General features: G+C 42.9%; 1 protein-coding gene across 1 annotated transcript; it reads right to left on the bottom strand.

Moving 5' to 3' along the window:
* Positions 1-2,571: 2,571 nt before the first annotated feature.
* Positions 2,572-14,237, bottom strand: LOC306827992 (cytochrome P450 2J4-like). Its single transcript, XM_079350145.1, has 9 exons — positions 14,021-14,237; positions 13,128-13,290; positions 12,847-12,996; positions 12,377-12,537; positions 7,490-7,666; positions 7,251-7,389; positions 6,472-6,659; positions 6,194-6,335; positions 2,572-2,815 (listed from the first exon to the last, which is right to left on the bottom strand). The coding sequence occupies exons 1-9, from the start codon at positions 14,219-14,221 to the stop codon at positions 2,640-2,642; spliced, it is 1,497 nt and encodes a 498-aa protein (XP_079206271.1). The 5' UTR covers positions 14,222-14,237; the 3' UTR covers positions 2,572-2,639.
* Between the last annotated feature and the right edge of the window lie 11,007 nt (positions 14,238-25,244).

The raw sequence follows: 25,244 nt of genomic DNA on the forward strand, positions 1-25,244 counted from the left end.
CCTAGCAGAATCAGTAAAAGCAAAGCTAGTTGAAATGCCTGGTTTTAATAGTGTATCGCTCCCCAGATGGGAGATACGCGTCTTACATCACTTACAATCACATAAACAACAGCAAACAGCAGATGATAGAGTTAATAAGACTTAGAGCTGATAGAGTTAATAAGACTTAGAGCTGCACCTCCTAAAGATGCTGCTTCAAGAGGCAGAGGCTGCTTTATGATGCAACCAAATACGCTCCGGTGTTTAATCTAGAGCAACCATATGTACAGCAGCCATATCACTCTTATGGGAGGAGTACAGGGTACAATTTCAATCTGTACAGGCGTGGTTACAGGGGATATGGTGGACTTGGCTGGGGTGGGTTTGCTCCAGGTCCACAGAATCAAGGATGTTTTTATTGTGGGACACTCGACCACTGGGCCAGACACCGCCAAGGACAGTGGGCTGCTCCGGCCCTCCCTCACAGGGCCCTCTGAAGCAGCAAGCAGCATGGTTCTTATCAGTACCGGCCTCCTCATGGACAAGGAGCCACCCAGGTGTGACAGCAGCGTGGTTAAATGTCAAAGGTCATCCAGAGTGGATCAAGGGAGAGGGTTTGGCAGAGCCCCTCCTCACAATGACTGTTGAATTCATGCAGCTCTGTGGTTGACACAAGACTATGTTACTCCACTCTCACTGGTGATGTTTCACAACCTTCAATCTTCAATGGGTTCCAGTAGTGGAGTTCACGGGTACACCAACGACCATTCCCAGAGACACTTGAAAAAGGGGACATTCTTGCTTTTTACAACTTTTGGAAAACTTGGGTGCAGTCCATCCAGCCTTTAGTCCCTCCAAAAGACCTGTACCACGTCACTTTAAATTACATTCACACTCCCAACTTTGTGTATCATGATGCTTTTGAAGCATGTTGTCAACTATCACTGGTGTATTACCTGTCCCTGTATTCTTATGGGCCCAGAGCGTGTTGTAGCTGCTGTTCATTTGACCTCTAACAAACAGAATAGTTTTGATTCTCAGATTATTTTACTCCATTCTTCTTCGATGTTTCTGAAAAAGGGGGTGTTGTTAATGCAGAAAAAAGGGGGATATATATGCAGTGGCTGTTGTAAAAGCTCTTGTAAAGACAATACATAGTGTGACTTTATTCATTCTTATCTAAAGCATTCACCGTGACAAATCTCAGACAAACAAAGTTGTAAATAGTTTTGTTCCATCCACACATTATTTACACTGCAGAAAGCATCAACATAGTTGACTAAATGAACCATAACTTCTTATATCTGTCCAGAAATATGTAAAACTAAGGGCTAATTTGTCAAATGTGTATATTGCTCATTGAGAGGTGAGAACACTTTTTACACATGTCTGTTGTTTTAGACATCCAAAGAAACTTTATCACTTACCACTGACTAAACTGGAAATGTAGAAGATTCCCCTCATCACAAAAAGTAAAAGTAGATATAGCATTGAAAGCAGCAAAAGGTGACATAGATAGCCACTTTAATGATCCTGAAGGAATAATTTAAAGGTAATAGTAAGTGAAAGAAGGTGACAGAAAGTAAAAGTGGTTCAGATGAACCTGTTGGTGGATGTGAGGATGTGGGTGGAAAAATTATGAAATCTGCCATACAGTTTACTAGGGTTCAGGTAACATCTAAAACTGTTGGGGCTTATAATCCCCTTCTGTTGACTGTTGCAGGCATTAATGAAAACCCATATCCGAAAAGGGGGCCTTACTTTCACTCCACCAAACCAATGTGTCCAGGAAAAGGAGTAATGGAAGATAATAAGACTTTTTATCTTATACTTGGTTGGTTGCAGGCACGGATCCTAAAGGTTTGATAAAGATGACAATACATGAATCAAAGAAAATTGTATCCAAACCCATTCAAGCAGCTAGAAAGTTTTCCACCATTGACCAAGTTGAAGGAGTTATAGCTTATGATGTCTCTGACCTGTCCCCTCAGGATGTGGTAAGATTAGCCACTGGTGATGGGGACAGAAACATGTGGTTAGAATGGATGTCATATACTGTCAGATCATTAAATATTGCTGATTGTGTTGCATGTTCTTCTGCCAGACCTTCTTTGTTTACCACTCCAGCTACCCTCCTCCCAGATCTGGATCCTTATGGTTTCCACTGTATGTCGGCTCTTCATATGATGAAGGCTCCTCCCAATTGTATTATGCTGGCAGCCTTGTTTCCACCAGTTAGCAATACTACAGCACCTCCCCTCTCTGGAAGGGCTCGGGTGTACTCGCTGCTTTCTGGCTCCATGTCCTATTGTTTACGGTGAGAAGGCAGACTCAGAGGGCAGAACAAACACCTAGCTGTGGGAGTGTCACCCACCTGGGGGAGGGGCTACTGCCCTTTGTGATGTCATGAAAATCTCCAAACGGCCTGTTTGAGCACACATTTTCTGTAAAGTGGAGCAGGCAGAAGACGGAGAGGATGGACTTTTCTCATCAGTTTGTAGACAGACTAGAGACACATGTTAGAGGAACATGGAGGAGAGGATTTTATAGAATAATTTTACTTTATTGAGCAATCATTTTCTAATTACACAATACAAGTTAAATTCTTTGTTGAAATTTTCCTTCACAGAAACTTGATTGAGTCTGGGACAGTTGGTGGTCTATCGGGGTACAGCACAGAGGCGGAAAGGTTTGGGACTGCGGGCGAATCCTAAAACAAAATCCAGACTGGGCTGCTCTCCGTCAGCTGCAGAGAAAGAAAACCTCTGAAGAAGGGAGGTAAAAAAGATGAATATTTCCATCTTGGCCAGCTGCTCCCCGAGACACACACGCTTCCCTGAGGAGACACAGATCAACAGGTGAGGATATTGAACACATGATATTTATTGGGGTGTTCTCCTGAAAGGCAAACCACACTACTACTATTGTAAATATTATTATTATTGGTCTTATTATATCCTCAAAATGGGCCGCGCTACTCCCACAGCGTTTGCGCCACACACACAAGAAAGGCATCAAAACGACCGGCTCGGCCCCAAAAAGTGTGCTATTACTTTGTGGAAACCTCGGGCACACGGTTTGGACACAAATCGAGTTTAAGTGACAAAAATGTGGCCAAAATTCAAAGTAGATGGCAAAATTTGAAATCCTAGAGTGTAACATATTTGTAAATCTCCATCCTGAAGTCATTGTTGCTCACATATATAAACAAAATACATCAAAATAAAGCTCTGAGTGTCCTCTCACTCATAAAGCAAAAAATGAATACATAAAATGTTTCAGTCTCTCAGGAGAGACATTTGTTTGACAGTCACACACCATATACACACACATTGGGCTCTCACTCTAACTGGTGTCCAGAATGTCACAGTTTTCACTCAGGTTTTAAAATTGCCACTGTGGTCTCAGTCTGAATGCTAGATGAAAATAAAATATATCAAAACGTGCGCCTATTTGTGCTTTCGCTCACAGTCCAAACAGATCTGTGATATCATGTTTAGTTTTCAAGATATTTGAGGTTTTGCGAGCAGTGGTAAGCCCATTCAAATACATTGATAGAATGTTCTGGCAGTTTTGCAGATCAAAGCTGAATGTCAACCAATCAGTGAGCAGCAGGTGTTCAGAGTTAGAGTGATGACATCATCATTTGAGTGGGACCATAGCAGTGGGACAGAGTTCTGTCTTAGCTGTTAGCTGACTACAGTTCAACAGTCTTACTGCAGTATAACTCAGAAACGCATACACAGACAGCAACCACCCTCACAATTTCTGCAGGAATTGTCTAGTTTGATTTATAATAATGCTGCAGCTCAGAGTCTCGTAAGACACAAACACTGATCCTGTCCCAGCTATTGAGCAATGTTGTGTATTTCTGAAATTAAATTCAGGAAATCATTTAGTGTATAACATTAAAAATAGTATCAGCAGTTTATACTAAACTTATACTAAACTTTTTTCGACTTCAGCTCTCAAGGAAGGCGGACGCTTTTTCTCTCCCTCCCTTATCTCGTCCTTGTGTGTGTTCCCATTGCTTCTGTCTCGTCTGATACTGGAGTGTTTCTTCTCTCTGTCTCTCTGGAATTTAGCTAATATGGAATTAATAAGCTGGTCTCTCAACGCAAATGATAAGATCTTTTCTACAAGATCAACTGGACCGGGGGAGTCCACCTGCCCGGACGGAACGAACGCTGCTGGGTACGTGGTGGATTCATGGATTACATGGAGAGTCATGTGCCTGGGAGTGCTTTCGATGGAAGATGTTGAGGATGTGTACATATTCGGCTTCATGTTCACCGGGCTTGTGCTGATTGGCCTTGGCATAGCCCTGGTGTACTGGAAAATTGGGAAGACGGCAGCTCTGGCGGGAGCAACGAGGCTGCCGGTCATGATGATCGAGATGGGTAAAGCTGTTGGAGCACAGACTGTGGCACTGGCAGAGCTAGGCCGAAGGATGGATGGAATCTGGGGAAAGCTCACTGCGATGCAAGGCGAGTTGAACCTGTTGAGAGCCGGACTTGAAAAACTTTAGGGGGGACAGACAAACATGTGTCCCCCCGTCCTAAAGGAGTTTGTTGGATTTAATTTGGCTCCCACAGACGAAAATTTTCCTCCACGGATGGACAAGGACGGAGACACGCTCCCAACGCTACCCACCCCAACCCCCCTCCCAACCCCCCCACATGCACCTGTTGTTTTTGCCGGAGGAGCCCAGGCCAAGGACGTCTCCACTGAGTGGGATGTGTTTTCGCAAATGTTATCAGCGAACTCTGAGGAGCGCTGAGGTTGTCTCGGTAGCACACGCACTGTTTTCGCCGGATATCGCGAGTGAGAACATTCTGACCTGAGCGAGCCCGGGGAAGCCAGGCACACGTACTCAGAAACATATGACATATCCCTGCACACACCGTCTTCCCTTACACACTCTGCTACTGTATGTAAGGGCAATGTTTTTTCCCTGCTTTCAATCTGTGCCTCCCTCTGCAGGCATAGCATGGAAGTAGTGTTTTTTATGCCCCCCTCCCCCTGCATCCTACCTGTAACACACCCTCCCCCTCCCTCTCCAAAGGTTCCGAGATGAAGCCAGGTCAGCGCGAAGTATCGCTGCAGACCGGTCCTCTTTGACCAAAGCAATTTCGTTGTACTTGTACTTGTACCTGTATCAATGACAAATAAATCTGATTCTGATTCTGATACTCAAGTGAAGCTGTTCCATTGTCCCTTCTGGGCCTCCGTGCATGTGTGCTGCTGACTGTATCAGCAGAGACTCTGTCCTCTGACTGGATTTTACTGTTCTGCTGTGTTCGAGTTAACTTGAAATTATTCTGGGGGGGAGCTGTTTCCTCCAGCTAATGCAAATATAAGCAGCAAAGAAGAGAAAATATCATCACAGTGAAGCTTGTTGCAAAATGTGGGTGAACCTTGGGTTGGTTGGACTTGGTCTGTTGGACAGGCAGGAGCCAAACACCTGCGTTTAGCTTATGCTAGCATGCTAAATTATCGTCTTTTCCAATACATCAAATGTAATAATCTACAGTAGCTTGCAGAGTAGGTACAAGTAGTAAATGTACACACTAAATCTGCACTGATAGCACTTCTGGAGGCGCTGAGCATAAGGGGACCCCAAAGCAGCGACTGAAAATGTTGATGTGTTGAAGGACAAGCTGACTGGACTGATAGGTATAGTGACTTTGTGTGCGTTCTCAACATATTCAATACAAAGTTAAGGAAATAACAATATAACACTGGAAACAGCTAAAATGTCAACTTACTGGTGTATAAACACACACAATGCACAACAAACGTACACAATCTCAACAAATCCCACATGGCACAGCAAACACTTAAACTTAGACTTGTCCAGAGAAACGACAGCGTCCAGCTCCAGCACTCCTCTCCTCGTTGCATTGACTGTCAGCTCTGTCGGCTCTACACTGTAGCGCTGCCACCTGCTGGTTGCCTCTTACAAAGTCTACCTATCAGTCCACTCAGCTTGTCCTTCAACACAGTTGATATTTTGCAATGACAGAAGGAAACCTCCCTAAGGGGTTCCCATCTGACAAGACTCTTGTTGCACTTCTGAACGCTGGTTGGAGGATTGATTTTCTCCTAAGGGCCAATCAGAATCTGGAAACACCACTGTTTACAAACTGTGACAAACAATTCTACTGACTGGTCCTTTAAGGGTGTTTTGATGGAGTTGTTAGAATGGACCAACCTGCTGAGAAAGGAAGGAAGGCCTCTCTCTTTCTAAACTGGCCGTCTTGATCCAGAAAGTGTTGAGGGTTGAAGGAGTGTGGAGTTTCCCACATCGTCTCATCATGAAGAACTGAGTTCAGGGTCGGCATGACCAAGGTGCCCTGAGTAAATTACATTGAAGAAAGTAGCAAAACTGAAATATATTAAAGTATTATGATCGACTAATTAAATAAAATGGATTTTTGTTGAATTTAAGGTCAGGAATAATCTTTGAATGCTTCCACGTGCATCACCTACCTTTGGGATTGTGTACTTGTCGAGTGTGGTGTCCTTGGTTGCCATGCGGAATATATTAAGGGGAAGGATGTTTCCCATTCTCTGGATCTCATGAAGGACTGCGTTAGTGTAGGGCATGTTATCTCTGTCATTTATAGAGGGCGCTCTGGATGAACCAATCACAGCGTCTATCTCAGCCTGGACTCTCTCTGTATACAGTGAAAACATTCAACAAAGTCATTTGAACAGATCAAATGGAAATGGATTTAAATTTGTCGAGTTTGTGATGACTACTCAAAGCATTTTAACACTACAGGTCACACCGACACCTGCAGGAGCTGGGGACTTAATGTTTTGGAATTTCTGATTTTTCTAAATGTTATTAATCTCAGAAGAAAATTCTGGTTTACACTCTTTTTCACACAACTGTTATTGTAAAGACATGCTTCTCACACACACAGACACACAGACACACACACACACAGATGTTTTTCTTTGCTTGAATGTTTTCTTCATGTGATGGAAAAAGCATCATATTGCATCACATGAAGAAAACTTACAGGCAAAGAAAAACACATTTTTCTCGTCTCAGGGCAAAATGAGGGTTGGATTCATGACCATTCAACACTACTACCATGTTTCTCATGATACACAGCTTCATGTAATTGGGTGAAGTATCCTTTTAATGAAACAATCATACATGCGGCATGCATGCAGCTGAAATATTCCGTGCGCCACACACACACACACACACACACACAAACACACACACACACACAAACACACACACACACACACACCTTGTATTTGAGGATAGTAGATCATGTACAGCAGTGCCCAGAGTAGAGTAGTTGTAGTGGTTTCAGTTCCAGCAACAAACAGGTCCAGAGTGCAAAAACACAAATTCTCAATATCAAAACTGGAATCCTTGTCGTCTCTCTATCAATAAAACAAAACAGACAGTGTTTGTCAATTACAACATGCAAACACAGCACACACAAAATAAACCACAATGAGCTTCAAACATGTAAACTTTTACCTCTCCCATCTCTGCCAGGAAGCAGTCAATGTAGTCTCTTGGTGAGGACGGGTCAAGACTCTCTTGGTGTTCTTTGATCTTGATTTTTATAAAGTCAGCGATCCTTTTGAACATAGCTAAATTCTCCTTGTGAGATCCAGGAATCCACTTCATCAGCCAGGGGAAAGAGTTAAAAATCTACAAAGTACAAGGACAGTAATCAGATAATCAGGAGATAGTTTGAATCTTATGCAAGACAAAGGCAGAAGCAGTCAAAAAATTGTGACTCATTTTGAAAGTTGTGCTCTGACAGAATGGTGATTTATCATCGACCCAAAGACTTTAATTCCAGTCAGGTTCAAGGGTCGCAGGTTGGCAGTGTCAGTATAGCGACCCACGGAACAAAGGAGGGTTGAGCGAGCTTGGAGCCATGTTCTGCGGCAGCAGCGGATAAAGACTTGGACAGACGGGCCGGAAACCTATTTTTCAAGGGCTGGCAACAGTGGTTGTTAGTAGCCGTATGCACACTGAAATGGAGAGAGAGCGGTGGCAGAGCAGACAAGGGTGTTGTGAGCATATTCAACCCACAGTCGTTGTGACGACCAGGAGGAGGGGTTCTGGGAGGCCCTGCACCGTAGGGCTGTTTCCAGTTCTTGGTTCATGCACTCAGTCTGTCCATTGCTTTGAGGGTGGAATCCAGAGGACAGATTTGCGGTGGCACCCAGCAAACTGCAGAACTCCCTCCAAAACACGAATGAGGGGAGCTTGGGCAGAGGCACAAAGTGGACCATCTTGCTGAAGCGGTCCACAATGGTCAGGATGACAGTGTGGCCGTCAGAGGTGGGAAGACCAGTAACAAAATCCAAAGAGATGTGGGACCATGGGCGATGAGGAACAGGGAGAGGTTGAAGCAGACCAGCAGGGGGCCGGCAGGAGGATTTGTGTTGATTGCACACTTGACAGGCTTTGATGAATTCCTGGATGTCCTCCTGCAAGGTGGGCCACCAGAAATGTTGGAGAACGGCATGTCGTGTCCGTTGAACACCAGGGTGGCAGGAGAGCTTAGAGGAGTGGGCCCATAGTAGCACATCTGACCTCAAGCCTGGAGGAACTAAAAGGCAGTTAGTTGGGCAGGTGCTGAGACCCGGCTGTCCTTCTGTGGCTGCTCTCACCCTCTCCTCTATGTCCCAGGTCAATGTGGCAATAAGGCTAGATGGTGGAAGGATGGACTCAGATTTATCACGAGAGGCCTTTGTCCTCTGGAAATGGGTTAAGGGCATCAAGCTTAACATTGCGGGATCCTGGACGGTAAGAGAGGGTGAAGTTGAAACAGGCAAAAAACAGGGACCAGCGGGCCTGACGAGAAATTAGTCTCTTAGCAGAGCGTATATATTCCAAGTTCTTGTGGTCTGTCCATACAAGAAAAGGCTCCTTGGTGCCCTCCAACCAATGGAGCCACTCCTCTAGGGCCATCTTCACCGCCAACAGTTCCCTGACGCCAATGTCATAGTTTCTCTCGGCAGGGGACAGGCAGCGAGATGATGAAGCTGTTTACGGTTCTCAGGAACAGGCCAGGAGGTGACAGCAGAGACTTTGGATGGGTCCATCTGGATACTGCTTTGTGCCACAATGTTCCCCAGGAAAGACACTGGTGAGACATGGAGCTCACATTTCTCTGCTTTCACAAACAGGGAATTCTACAGGAGATGCTGAAGGATGGACTAGACATGATAGATATGTTGCTCCTTGGATCTTGAGAAGATGAGCATGTCGTCGAGGTAAACAAAAACATATTGATTGAGCATATCCCTGAGCACATCGTTTATCATTGCCTGGAAGACAGCAGGAGCATTGGTCAGGCCGAACGGTATTAGGAGATACTCGTAGTGTCCAGTTGGGGTGTTGAAGGCTGTCTTCCACTCATCTTCCTCTCTGATGCAGATGAGGTGGTAGGCGTTGCTCAGGTCAAGTTTGGAAAAAATGGTAGCCCCCTGGAGCAGTTCGAAGGGAGTGGACATCAGTGGCAGTGGGTAACGGTCCTTGTGGTGATATCAGTCAGTCCTCTGTAGTTGATGCAGAGTCTCAACGTCTTTCCCTCTTCTTGACAAAGAAAAAAACCGCTCCAGCAGGAGATGAAGAAGGACCAATGATGACAGCGGCCAGGGATTTGTTGATATAAGTCTCCATGACCTCCATGATGTCCATGACATGAGAGAGTACAGACCCCCCTTGGGAGGTGAGGTACCAGGCAGGAGATCTATGGCACAGTCGTAGGGGCGGTGTGGAGGCAGAGATGTGGCTCTGGCTTTACTGAAGGCCTGGCAAAAGTCATGGTACTCAGGTGGCACCCCCGAGAGGTCAGGTGAAGAACTGGAGCTGGAGAGGTGAAATGGAGCTGAGGCATGCTGCAGACACCTTTGATGACAGGAGGAGATCCACTCCAGAACGGCCCCCGTGACCCAGTCGATGTGAGAGCTGTGAAAACGGAGCCATGGAAACCCCAGGATGAAAAGCAGGCAGGAAGAGCTTAGGATGTGGAACTGGACGGTCTTGTGATGATTACCAGAAAACAGCAAGTGAACAGGAGAGGTCTGATGCATGACCTTACCCAATATGTGCACATCTAAGGCTCTAGCAGTAAATTGGACAAGGCAAAGGGAACCTCTTGAGCCCCAGCTGAAGAACCACCTCCTCATTAATGATATTGGCACCAGAGTCAATAAAGATAGCCATGGAGTGGGGGCCATCTAGAAGAAGAAGATGGCCTTAGAGCAGAGGTCTCTGAGTCTGGGGAGGTAACAAGGCAGGGTCTCACCAGGGTCTCCCCTACAACTGGTGAGCTCTGGCTTTTGCTGGACAATTGGAGATGTAGTGTCCCACTGCCCCACAATATAGGCAGAGATTGGACCTGCGGCAGCACTCCCTCTCCTCCAGGGAGAGGTGCGACCTAACTGCATGGGTTCAGGATCCTCAACTTGGAGCAGCAGATGCAGTCATCACAGCCTCATGCTGCTGCAGGATGCCCTCAATCATCTCAAGGCGACTGAGTGGTGTGGGATTGTGCTGTAACGGGTATGGAGTGAACCCAGTCGCAGCACAAATGAACCAGGGTTTCGTTCTTAAACAGTCTTTATTTAGCAGGTTAATGTAGGTACACAACAGACCAGAAGATGTGAGCTGGAGAGGCGAAGGTGGTCAGTTGGGTCTCTTGGTGGAGCAGGAACAGCCCAAGTGCCAACCAGCCACAGGCAGACGAGGAACAGGAAACAGGCAGGCAATACTCGTGGTCAGAAACAGAAGGCTAGTAGGCTAGAAAAAAACCGCTCTAGCAGGAGATGAAGAAGGACGAATGATACCAGCTGCCAGGGATTCATTGATATAAGTCTCCATGACCTCTCTCTCAGGCTCAGAGAGAGAGTACAGACCCCCCTTGGGAGGTGAGGTACCAGGCAGGAGATCTATGGCACAGTCGTAGGGGCGGTGTGGGGGCAGAGATGTGGCATCCTCGGCGGCCCAGTCGATGCCTGACGTCCTCCCGACGCCTGATGTCTCCTTCTCTGTGTTCCAGCCGACTCCTGACGTCTCCTTCTCTGTGTTCCGGCCGACTCCTGACGTCTCCTTCTCTGTGTTCCGGCCGACTCCTAATGTCTCCTCCTTGGCAGTCCAGCCAAGGAACACCAGACGTTCCTTCGTCTGTGATCGGGCTGGCTCCTGGGCCCTTGGAGGAGGTCCTGCCCTTCACTGGCCGGTCACCTGGCCGTCCCCCAGAGCTCTCTCCCGTGCCTGCTCGGCCTCCTGGCCATCACCCAGAGCTCTCTCCCGTGCCTGCTCGGCCTCCTGGCCATCCCCCAGAGCTCTCTCCCGTGCCTGCTCGGCCTCCTGGCCATCCCCCAGAGCTCTCTCCCGTGCCTGCTCGGCTTCCTGGCCGTCCCCCAGAGCTCTCTCCCGTGCCTGCTCGGCCTCCTGGCCATCCCCCAGAGCTCTCTCCCGTGCCTGCTCGGCTTCCTGGCCGTCCCCCAGAGCTCTCTCCCGTGCCTGCTCGGCTTCCTGGCCAACCCCCAGAACATTCCCCTGAGTCTGTTCGGCCTTCGGGCCGTCCATCTGAACTGACTATGGCCTGTATGCCTGAAGGTCCTGTTTTATTTTGTAATATCTTGTTTTAGTTCATGTCTTTTCATTGTCAGGTTTTACTTTGTACATGTCCTCAGTGTTCTGGTCTTGTGTTCTTTGTTCCTTGTGTTTCCCTCCTGTCTTGATGACCCTGATGTTCCTCACCTGTCTCGTTAGTCTCACCTGTGTCTGATTACCCCTTGTCTATTTAGTCTCTGTGTTTGCCTCAGTTTCTTGTCGGTTCATTGTCTTGTCGGATGTCGGTTGTCGTGGCCTGTTGTTTCCTCTCCCTGCTCCCTGTGTTTCTCCTCGTCGTGGTTTTTGGATTTTCTTGTGTTTTTTGTCACTCATGCTTCGAGACGTTTTGGATTTAGTTTTTTAAGTAAGTTTTTCATTTGCCATTTTGTTAAAATAAATAACGTTTATTCTGCACTTGGGTCCTGCTCCCTGTTTCCTGCCTACTACTACGTGACAGCCATAGCCCTACGCACACCTCAAAAAATCCTACCTATGCAAACCGTAAGGACTGTGATTGGTCCACTTAGAACGTCATTTCCAGCAGTTGATTTCTGGTCACAACACAAAAACACGAATAATCGAAGAGGTCAGAAAATACGACAATCTCCACAACTCATCATCAAAACACTATAAAGACAGCCAAGTGGCAAATAATGGAATTGAATTAAAGAAGAGGTGGAAGAACCACACAAAAACACAGCCGTGCCACCTTGTGGCTTGGTGGTGAATTGCAGAGCTTTAGACTACTACTACTGGGGAAACTGGCACAAACTAACTCACCTGTACAGTTAAAGTTCCTTGAAAGAGAATGATCCCTTTTAAATCTTCAAGAATACTCCGGAACTGCTTGTCATTGTATTCGTAGCGATGTCCAAACACCAGACAGTTGATGATGTTGGACACAGCACTGATCATCAGTGGCTGAGCATCAACAGGCTGTCCTGTAAGGTAAATACACAATGTAGATAAGACACAGAGTTGTTGTGCAGTAAGAAGACACAGACCTTACCCAAAAAATATGTATTTAAGTCACTGCTGTGCCTAGTCAATAAGCTTTTGATTGACGATCATCAACAGGTTGATGTTTTATATGCTTTATGATCCTGTGCTGCTTGGTTTTATGTGTCAAAGTTAAAATATAAAGGTACACCACAAGATTATTCATTGAAAGACCAAGGGAGAACAACAAGACTACAAGACTAGTTCAGGATCCTGATGATGTCAGCTGGCTGATATGATTTTTTTTTTGCCTTGGTGATTTGCGAGAGCCTCGTTGAGATATTGGCTCTCCTGCTGGATGGATGGCTCCAGGGTCTTCTTGCCCAATCCAAAGTTCCTGAGTGTATGGAGAGCGAATCTCCTCTGTTCCTTCCATGGATCGCCACTTGTAAACACCAGACCTTTTAGAGACAATCACAACAAAAAAATTACATTGACCACAAAAAGGAACATGAAATTTACAACAAGCTTGATGGTAATATATGCATGAACATCACCAGGCTGATGATAACACATAATGCAAAAGCAATACCCTTATCCCCCATCATTGCTTCAAAAATAGGTACGTGGGGGCGATCAACGTAGTCCTCCCCTTTTTGGACCAGGGCCTCCCTCACAAGCTTGTAGCCATCAAGGACCACAATTCTTCCACCAAAGAGCCGCAGGCTGAAAATCTTTCCATATTTCTCTGCAAACTGAGCACACAGAGCAGACAGGTGTTCAGGTGGACCTGTGACACCACAAGCACTCACCTGGCTGATTGGACACGATAAAAAGTTATGCACCAATAGGTAAGTATAAAACACAGCGTTAATTTCTGAGGAAGAGCCCAACCAACGCTCCAAACCACGGCAGGATTAAAAAAGGCTGATGTCATGTGTTAGTGTATGCGTAGTTTAAAAGCAAGTATACTTAGATCTTAAGTGTGCTAGCAGACGAGCCCATGCTATGTGATACATATTGATTGTGGGAAATACCCAGCCCTAGTTCTGTTTGGGTTCTGATGTTGTTTTTTCTCTTGTTAGTTGGGTGTCTCATCTGTGGGTTGCTTTTCTCAAAAATGCAAACAATAAAAATCAAAGATTAAATTGTTGGATAAAAACAGAGTTTATTCTTTCTTCCCTGCCCCTGGTGCTCAGGAGAAGCAAAGTTGAAGCTTTAAAGTTAATGATTTTCTCAATCTCACATTTGAACTTTGCCTAAAGCTGCTGAACAGCAAACCTGAAATAGATTACTTCTTTCTTTTTTGTCCTTATCCAAAGTTATCATGTTTAATGCTGACATTATGTTACATGCAAAAAGTGTGAAAGAAAGTTCGTCAAGTAAGAGTAATATCTAATGTTAGAACGTGTTGAAAGGTGTCAAAAAGCACGTGTTTAAATTAATTAATTTCAATGATTAGATGCATCTATGGCCTTCACAAACCTTTGTGAACTGCAGGTGGAGCCTACTGGTCTTGATGCGATGAAGGTCCCCGATCAGTGGGAGAGCCCACGGTCCAGGTGGAAAGTTTGCTGGGACTCTGTTCTTAAAAATATCAACCAACAGCACAAAAACACACAGAAAGATCACAAGACTGAATCCGTCCATCCACTCAAATCCAAGTACACCTTTAATAACCTCCATCTGTTGACTGTTAGTTGTCCACTTATTTACAGCACATCTGGGTCTGAACAGTGCACACAGGTTAAATGTTCGGTCAAGAGAAAGAAGAAACCTTATAAGAGGTTTATATTAAGCTACCATTTCCTGTTTGTGTTTGTTTCCTTCAAAGTAAAAGCACAGCACAGGAAAAGTGTGCGTTCATCTGTTAGTGACTAAGAAGTTTAGACTCTAGGTGTGGTGGCTGTAAAGGGTCAAAATAAACTACTAAGCATAAAGCACTTTTACAAAGCATAGGGAAAATTATACATTTTGGAAAACACTTCAAGATTTTATAAAAACAAAGCAAACTATATTTGGTAATGTTCCACAGTATTCTTGATACCTGTATTTATCAAATGAAAACATTTGACAAGTGTATGGTCCTCTAGCTAATTATAATTTGACAAGTCTGAAGCCAGAAGGAGCTTCTTGTCCTATAATTAATGAAGCTAAATGTCACAGCAGTGTTGCGAAACACAACTTGACTTATTACCTGTATTTCTAAGTACAAGTCAGATAACTTTTGTTCACACTGCACTTTGTATGTTTGGCTTGTTCATGTTTATATTATCCAATCAGAGTGTTAGGTCACTCAAATGCAGTTTGGTTTTGGCCCTAAAGTTGTGTTGCACCTATTTGTACATTCAGATTGTTTCCCCCTAAGCCCAACCTGTTCACTCAGTATAGAGATCAGTCACTGAGTAGATCATCTGTTCAATTAATGTTTGACAGGAATTGGTCAAACACAAGTGTTTCAAGTTAGAAAGCACAAAGTCTTCCTCCTGCTGCCCTCTCTCCCTCTCTCTCTTTTTTTTTTAACGATGTGGCTTTATGACTTTTTACTGGGTTTAGTAAAAAGTTTATTCCACCAGGCATTCAGGAAACTCCCTCCCTGCTCCCCCCCCCCCCCCCCCCCCCCCCTTGTCTGTTGATTGTCTGTCGTTCGTCATTTGTTTGTCTCAAATGTCTGCAGTTAAGTTTTGCGGCTAAGAATTTGTTTTTTTAACTGTACTGCTATTTTATTTATTGCTATTTTTTATTTAATTGTCATGTTTATTGTTATTCTTTAGTGCTTTTTTAACGCACTGCAGGTTTGCACTGTGGGTTGAGGGAATTGAAATTTCATCTGTGCTGTATGTTTAACATGGAGCATATTATACAAATAAAGCCCACCTACCTACCTACCTTTAGACCTCAAGGGTCTTTTCCTGTTTCTTGTTATTTTCATCATCATAGCAGACTACCTCAAAAACCGGAATCCTCCTAAATATCCTCCAGGACCGTGGTCTTTACCGGTTGTGGGGAATATTCTCAGTGTAGACAGTGAACATCCAGACCAGTATATTACCAAGGTAAGGTTTAAAATAAATCTTACAGTCTGTTTAAATTCAATGGATCAAAGGTGAACTGTCATTGAATTGCTTAATTACTCTATTTTTACTTATTTTATTGTTACACTGCAAACCGTCATCAGTAACCAGAGGAGCCGTTTCAGTGAGAGGCTGCTCCTTCCCAAGTGCAGAACCAACAGACTCAAAAACTCCTTTGTCCATCATGCCATCACGCTCTACAACTCCTCACTTGGGGGGAGGAGGACTAGAGCACACGGGACAGAGGGGTAGGAGTTGGAGTGTCTTTCCTTCTACCCTCACTGTGCAATAACACATGGACACTTTCACTTGTATGTGCAATAATAATCTCAACCAAGTGCAATAATCGCAACAATAATCACTGCCTTTTTTTGTATATTTTGCTTCTTCCATGCATATTTTTTGCATATTCTTTCCAACGGAAGAGTGTTCTATTATTTATGCTATATTATTCTTTATATTGTTACTTTCTGTTACCTGCTACATTTTTATTTTTACTTTTACTTTTATTGTATCTGCTGCTGGAACCTAAATTTCCTGAGGGAGCTATCCCAAAGGATCAATAAAGTTCAGTCTAAGTCTAAGTCTAAGTTAACAAAATTAATTGTGTATAAAATCAGTTCATAATCGAGCGGGTGCATGAAATTAAATTCCTTGTAGTGATTATAGATAATAGAATTACTATTAATATATCTCCCAAAATATCAAGAAACATTGCAGTAATAGCAAGAGCAAAGCACATTTTAAACATCAAAGCTCTACATACCTTATACTGTTCTCTTATACTGCCCTATTTAAATTCTGGTACTGTGGTTTGGGGTAGTATAAGTAAAAATTATTAACGCACACAGTAATGCTACAAAAAAGAGCTGTCCGATTAATTCATAAAGTTGGGTTTTTGGACCAAACAAACTCATTATTTTTTAAAATCAATGATCATGAAGTTTTGTGACATTTTTGTGTTCCAAACTGTACAGATGTTACACAAAGCAAGGTACAAACTGCTACCAAGCCAAACACAAAGAGGGTTCCAAGAACGTACTGGTCACTATGAATTACGAGATGAATTAAACTATAGGATTCAGAAACATAGCACAACCCTGAAAAGTTTTAGCCTGACAGTTATTGGGGTACAATTATGGAATAATTTGGAGAGGGAGATGAAACAATGTCCAAACATCAACCTGTTCAGATATAAATACAAACAAAAGACTTTTGAAAAGTATAGAGGAGAAGAAACGCGTGTACATTCTGACCAAAGAGCCTTTGTTCCTCATTGTGGTTCATAATTGTTTAATCATTGATGTTGTTCACAGCTGACTGACATTTATAGAAAGGTATTCAGTGTTTGCCTCGGCAGAGAAACAATGGTGTTTGTGTCTGGATACAAGGCTGTGAAGGACACTATCATAACACAGACTGAGAACTTTGTGGATCGACCCCACAGAGCAGTACAGGATAGATCAGAGCAGACCCTAACTGTTTCTTGTAGTGCTGAATGGTCTGATTCAAAGGAAGCCTCAGCTCAGGGCTCACATAGGTACACATTTGACCTTTTAAAACAGAACCCCACTGGCTTATAATAAATTCTAGTGAAGCTGCTTAGCTAACCAAAGTTAAAAGACTTTAATACTTGTCACTGCATTCTAGTCCTTTGAGGATGTGAAGGACTCAAACCTCTCAGACAGCTGGCTACTCTGTGATTGTTACACTCTCAACTGGACAAATGGTTAAATTGTTGTATAAAACAACAAAGAGGACAACAAACTTAAACTAACCCACCATCACCACACAACACAAACTAAGCCACAACTTGACTTCTGCTTTGGTTTAAATGAGAAATTGATTTCAACCCTCATTTTTGGGGTGGTCAATTAAATTCTGAATAAGTACATGAGCAGTATAATGGGATGCCTCACACGGGGCACCACATATGATACGATTTTATTTGGCACATTTGGCAGTTGGCTCCTTTACTGTGTTTTATTAACTATTGATATGAATAACTATATCATAACTTATATATAAGTGTGGGCCTATAACTCCATAGGAGCCTCTCCACCTGCAAGAGTTACAAGCATGCACACACGAGGTGATGAAGCAGAGAACTGAATGTTTCATTAAATAAGTCTGCAGTCTTTCCTTCACTTAATGTAGCAGAGATCCTTTTACTGAATCTGAACTACTGATGGCGTTTATGTTCTGATAAAGTAGAATTTTGTCGCCATCTCCTGGAGAGAGCCACAAACTGCACCTCTACATATAGAGTATGTGGTGGAGTGGTACACAAAGGGATACAAGCAGGAGCTCCGATGGGTCCGACTGGGAAGGAACGACAGACACTTTGTTCTAACTGGTGGGACATCAACACATCCTCTTCTCTCTTCTACATGTTTTTTTTAATTTGACATACTTTATTACTGACCGAAATTCTGGTTTACACTCTACTGAGGACATACAATAATGGAGAGATGTCAGAATGAAGAGAGTGCACCAGAGCAGTTGGGTGGATGAGGGTTCAGTGCCTTGCTCAAAGGCACTTCAACCACATTTGGAGAGTGCCCTGGCACCTCTCCATCTACCAGACTGACTTCTGTATAATAACAATTATACACTTTATTTGCTTCTCATATATGCTTTTTATAGACTCAAAGACACTTTACAAGGTAAAATGATATTAACAGTATACTGTAAAATAAATAAACCAACAAGCATTGATCCGTCATGTATGAGCTGCAGGATATGATCAGGTAAGGCAGACATTGTATTTGACCGACGGAGTCAAAAAGTTGGCAATTAGCACAAAAACACATCGAAATATGAAAATACTTCTTCCATACATCCACTGAAACCCGAGGACACTTCCAATCATCTCCACTTGGGAGTTTATCAGTACGCGTTTATTCCTGAACAACACAACACCAACCGCACAGGGTGTAGCAAGTCAGGTGAACTATCACACACGATATAAAGACAACCTGAAGTTAGATACGTTCGTTTGTGGGATTAATAAAGTGTAAATTATAATTATATTATTATTATTATATGCCCTTCCTTTCCTTCAAAATACAAGTAGCCTACACACTCACTCACTCACACACACACACACACAATATACCAGCTATATCTAATGCTCTCTCTCTTTGTTGTATATTCTACTGCATCTGTCCCTGGAAAAGGTTGAACAGGTTTGTTTGAATAGACTGGTATAGTAATGACGTATTTTTGTAGGCCAACCCGAAAAAATGGCGCTGGTGGTTCCTCTATGCGATTTTTGCATTGGATTTTGGATCATTGCAGAAAATAATCTCTGTGTCAAACACACATTTCTGATGTATAGCTGTTTTGTTCAGCTGGATAATCTTTACAGATGAACATCATTTATATGAAGTTTGAAGAGTTAATGCAGCCCAGAGAAGTAAAAAGCTAACGGTATGCTCTAGCGAACTACACCGCGGTCGGTTTGTAATGGTTACGACCGTTATGCTTCATCAATCGAATCAGCGGATTTTAGCTTAATAAGTTGTTTATTAACTTAATATTTGCCAGAACACTGAAAAAACATGACTAGAGGCTGTAAGGAGGATTAGGGAGAGAGTTCCCGGCGTGATGACGTGTAATGTCTGCAACAACCACTGTAGTTTCAGCTAGCTACTTGTTAGCAACCGCCGTTTAAAGTTTACGTAAAAACTTTAAAATTCACAAGTGGGGTCTTAGCTAACGTTGTTTTTCTCGTCTAACAAAACGTCAACATCTCTTCAGCTTGTGTTAACCACAAGCACACACAAACCCATTCAAAATTCCCATTGACTTTTGGAGTTAGGAACCCACTAAATCCCGCAAAAATGTTAACTCACTTCCTGGTTTTAGGACTCAAAGCTACACCAGTCTATAGAATGTTCCCCCCAAAAATAAAGGTTCATTTCAATTTAAGAAGAGTGATTTACATTTTAATAACAGGCAACATGGATAAAATCTGGTTCTTTTTTGTTTTCATATATAACGGAAAAAATTCAAAAAAATTTTTTTATGATTGCTTAAATTGAGAATGACTTTGTTTAACATAACCCGAACCAGGCTTACAACTGCTACACATGACAGATTTTTTTGTTCCTTTTTCAGAGCACAGGGGTTATTAGTTCTGTCAGGACCTAAAAAATATATCAAACAAAGTCTCAAAAATTGTACCTGGAGAAAATGACCGATCCTCTCTTTAAGTGAAAGGATTAACAGGTCCAGACAAAAATACTTTTTATTATTTTATTTATTTTTAATGTACAAAAATAGTAGTTTAAAGGCATTAAAAGGAATACAGTGCCAACATTTCTGTATATATTCAAGACGATACAGTAGCTATTATGACTGTATATAATTATAAATACATCGTATGAGTTTGTTTACTTTCAAGACTTGACATGGTCACAGGAGACGGTTTTCTATGGTGGTGTCAATATACAGCTCAAATAAGAGTCCTGTGGTATTAGCTGGTTAGTAGTCCCTTAAGATTTGTTTTTCTGGAAACAGGGGTCATTATAAACAAACACATTTCTCTTTATAGTGCTCCCTGTTATAGGAGGAGAGAGAGAGAGATGAAAAATGTTGATATTTCTCTTCAATTATTTATTTAGTTAATTAAAATACATGACGATTTTTCACATTATTTTTAATCGCATATTTAAAATCAGGGTGTCGGATAACCAAGTGGTTATGTTGTACAGCGGAAAAAGTCCTTACGCTCAGCCATGGGTTTGAGTCCAACCTCACCCCTACTCGAGTTTCTCCTGTCTAAGGGGATGATCACAAAGAGACAAGTTGGCTTTGGCTCATCCCAAAACACCTGAGCACATCTGGGCAACAAAACTATAGGGAAGTAATTATCTGTTATAGGGTGTCAAAACAACCCTTCACTTTTCAGAAAATGTGTGCTCAAACAGGCCGTTTGGAGATTTTCCCTTCATGACATCACAAAGGGCAGTAGCCCCTCCCCCAGGTGGGTGACACTCCCACAGCTAGGTGTTTGTTCTGCCCTCTGAGTCTGCCTTCTCACCGTAAACAATAGGACATGGAGCCAGAAAGCAGCGAGTACACCCGAGCCCTTCCAGAGAGGGGGCGTGGTCAGACACAGCTCATTTACATATTTAAAGCTACAGACACAGAAACAGCCTGTTCTGAGCAGGGCTGAAATAGAGGGGTTTATAGACATGATCAAATACGGGATCAGAGTGGATTTACAACAACACAATTCACACACATGATGAAGAGGAGCGAGGACACTTATGTACACTGAAGAGGAGGAAGAAATGTGACCTTTGACATGTTGGATTTAATCATTTTTCAGGCTTTACGCCTTCATTGACAACATTTTTGCTGGCATAAATTGCTGCTCTATGTTCGTCCCAAAGAAACCATAAAGTCCCAGTCATAGGAGTTTCATCTTGCCTATAAACCATCAGTTAAAGTCTGACTGATTTAATGTGAACTGTTCTAAATAAAACATCAAAACATAACATAAAATAAACATAATCAGAACAGGTTTAACAGGTTTAATGATCATAAAGAATAAATAAAATAATTTAAACAATAAATACTCTTATATACAGGAAGGCAACAAGATGCATAGCATCCCTTTAGAGGAGACAGGTACAGAGGAGTTTGAATTAACCAGCGACACAAGGCCTTAGAAAGGATCTTTCTACTGATACAATGAATTTACCACATCCAACTATTCTACATTAGCTGGCAGCAAGTCTTTTTCGATGTGTTAATTTGTCTGTAACCTAAAGCATCTTAATAAAATAATCTTTCATGCATGTTAGAGTCTCTTCTGGTTAGGTGAGCTGGTTGTAGGCCCTGTTTTCACCAAGAGGTCCAGTATAGTTCAGTACAGTTTGGTACAGTAAACCCTGATCTTGTTTGTGTTTCCATAGTCAACTGTACCCTTACTCGGTGAGATGAGTGTACATTGCATGACATCGTAGCAGCGTGACACAGCCCGGCAATAAATTCAAGGAAGAAGAACAACTGAACACAAAGGGCAATGATGGGGGACGTCCAGCAGAGGTCAGCACCACTAAGGTTGTCAGTGAGGCAGTGCTACACTCTGACTCTACTCGCAAACAAAAACATAGGCAAGAAATTACTCTTATTTTAACAAGGTGTGTTTTGTGATTTTCTTTTATTACCACTGTCGCACGAGAAGAGACCATTCTTTTGATTAATCAACAGAAAGCAGTGTGTCTAGCTCTCTGTTCGGGTCGGATTGGTACGCATGTCTTCTTAATCACAGGGGCTTGTCCAGACTTTTTGGACTGGGGTGACCCAACTGGGTTACTGGCTTGTGCAGAGTTGGCCTGAAATTTGTGTGCACTCATGAATGACACATTTACCACTTCTGTATGTACCAATGTCACCCACCTTAAAGTAGCACAAGATAACAGCAACACATACATCTGCTATGCTTCATTCTTCAAGGACACAAAACAAACTGAACGTTCAAAGACACAATTTAGTATTTTGAAAATTGCAAAAAACAAAACATTTGCAGACAGAAAACTATGAGCTGCCTGTTGAAAAACAGCCTGAATAGCAGATTTTAACAGAAGACTCACCTCTGGCAAGGCAAATAGCCAGTTATAGTCAAGGATCTTAGGGTGGCCAAAACGATTTCAAAAAGAGCCCATGCCACTACAGACCTCCCCTCTGGACACGCTTCTGTTTTAACAGAAGGGTAGCAAAAAAAGTCGGACAGTATAGATCAGTTATTTTAGTACCATTGCCAAATGAATGCCTACTGAACCTGACTGAACTGGACTGCTTGGTGACTTTAACAGGCTCATCAATGGGGCATGCCACCATTTTGAGAAACATGCTAAAAGCTGTCTTAAACGAGGTCAGGTGAGGGGGAAAGACCTCCTGAATGTGTCCGTTGTATCAAAAGATGCAAGCGAGAAAATTGAGAAGACCTTTGGGAGAAACGAGAGGCACCCATGTGGTTGTCCAATCTTAGCTCCAGAGGGAAATATTTTGCCTACAGAGGAGAAGCTATTCACCTGACAGTGAGTCCATGTATTCTTTACATATACTGTGTATGAACAACATGTGTGGAATCCAGAAATGAAGGAAATCCACCCTGTGAGCTGATCACAACCAGAGTCATTTTTGGTTTGTTGTGTTTAATTTGAGAAAAGGGTCACAGACCAAAGACTAATGTCAAAGCTTGGTCCAATTAGAATGTGTTTGGGCCCTTATTTGTGATATTTCAATCCCTCATATTCTCTTGAGAGTCTCTGTTTAGCTTCGAACTGTACAACCTGCACTCAAATGAAACATGAGCGGGTGTAATTGAAAGCAAATGTGAGATTGTATGAGAGCTTGGCTGTAAGCATTCTTCAGATGATCCAGATGAACACAAAAAAAGTTGGATGTTTTTCAGTGAGCTGTATAGTGGGAGGCAGGACCAACTGTAGTAATAAAAATATCTGGAGGTCCTTTGTTATCCCAGTGTGATCCGTGGAAACACACTTTGGAGAGACATTCTGCTATGAAACAGGCCAAAGCCTCACATGGATATTTTTAGACTTGTTTTAAAGCAGCTGAACACAGAAGAAAGATTTAATAAATTCTGTCTAACAGCGCTTGCATGTACAAAATCAAACTTCTATTATATGTGGTTGTAAAAAGGTTCAATTTACAGACGGACTGGAAACTGAAACTTCTTTTTGTGATGCAGGTTTCTCAAAGTCTCATCAACATGAACATAAAGGAGAGAACACAGCTGAACAAAGCTTTCAACACCAGCACTGATACACACAAATGTTACCAAAATACTCAGTATCCTTAAAACAACTGCAACATACTTTTGAAATCAAGAGCCAGTGTCTTCAGCCAATGCACAAAGTAAGAGATAAAGTGAGAGTTGCACACATTGTATGTGTGACGATTCCTCATAGAAGTTAAAGGTCACATATTCTGCAAAATCCTCGTCCCCATATTACTCTGACTCTAACATGTGTATGTAGTCTGTCTCCAAACCCCCCAATGATGAGACAAGTCCATCCTCTCCATCTTCTGCCTGCTCAAACAGGCCGTTTGGAGATGTTCCCTTCATGACATCACAAAGGGCAGTAGCCCCTCCCCTTCATGACATCACAAAGGGCAGTAGCCCCTCCCCCAGGTGGGTGACACTCCCACAGCTAGGTGTTTGTTCTGCCCTCTGAGTCTGCCTTCTCACCGTAAACAATAGGACATGGAGCCAGAAAGCAACGAGTACACCCGAGCCCTTCCAGAGAGGGGGCGTGGTCAGACACAGCTCATTTACATATTTAAAGCTACAGACACAGAAACAGCCTGTTCTGAGCAGGGCTGAAATAGAGGGGTTTATAGACATGATCAGATACAGGATCAGAGTGGATTTACAACAACACACTTCACACACATGATGAAGAGGAGCGAGGACACTGATTTCACCTGAAGAAGAGGAGGAGATCATGTGACCTTTAATATATTTTGTCATTATTACTACATTATAAATGAGCTGGCAATTTGATTATGAACGATTTCATACCATCTGCTGTCATGGTGAGCCAAAATAAGGGCCATGTGAGTGTAACAGGAAGCATAAACACCCCCACACACACATTGGTTTACACACATTTACTAAAAATGAATGTGAATGCTACTATTCATTCAACAAATAATGCAGAGGCGTCGGTGGGTGGGAGGCCAGAGAAGGAAGAAGCCACTTAAACAATAAGACTTGGTTTTTACACGGTAAGAGCTTTTTTCCACAAAAAATGCTCCTCTCATTCTGGAAAGCTAAATGATTAAAGGCTTGCTAAACGTACTCATCAGTCTTTGTTGCGTCTTTGCAAAGCTGTTTGCTGATGTATTCGGCCAGCATCGACACACGACATCTGAACTCATTTTCCACTGCTGTTTGTTTAAAGCGCAGGCCGAGTGGTTGTAAGTGGTGTCATGTCACACCTGATCTGAAAATAGACCATGTGCTGAAAAGCTGCGTCTCTGACTGATGGTTAGCCCATGACTATATTTGTGAAGGTGTCTTACAATAGACTGCTGACAGAGGTGTAAACAAGCCGTGCTGAAACCAGCACTACAGACTTATAGATGCGCTATTCCTTAGCATAGGCTAGCTAAACAACAATAGGGTACTATAGCAGAATTCAGAAAGCCAGTGTTAAAGTGTCTGTGTCTGTGTGTGTGTGTGTGTGTGTGTGTGTGTGTGTGTGTGTGTGACACTATAGGACTGCCTACTTGTTGTTCTCTTGAGGAGTTCTCCTTGACGAGATAGAATAGGATTGAGCTGCCCTGGAAGGTAAAGTAGAGTGGCATCACATGGTGAAGGTGAATGTTGGTCTTATAAAGACCATTTGTATTTACATAACAAAACATTACAACTGATTTAAAGTTGTGAGTTCAGAGTTCACGTCAGAGTATTTGGTCTTAAAGAGGTTGAACTGACTTTTGCTTAATATGAAGCTGTTACTTTTTTTGCTGGTGATTCTGAACAATCATGATGCTACATTTGGCTCCGTCATGGAGGTACATCAGACAACTGGCTTTTGGCAAACAATGAATGCGTATCAAAGAAAATAAAACAAAGCAAAGAAAATATA

Source organism: Symphodus melops (assembly GCF_947650265.1).
Source record: "Symphodus melops genome assembly, chromosome: 8".
Classification (NCBI taxonomy): domain Eukaryota; kingdom Metazoa; phylum Chordata; class Actinopteri; order Labriformes; family Labridae; genus Symphodus; species Symphodus melops.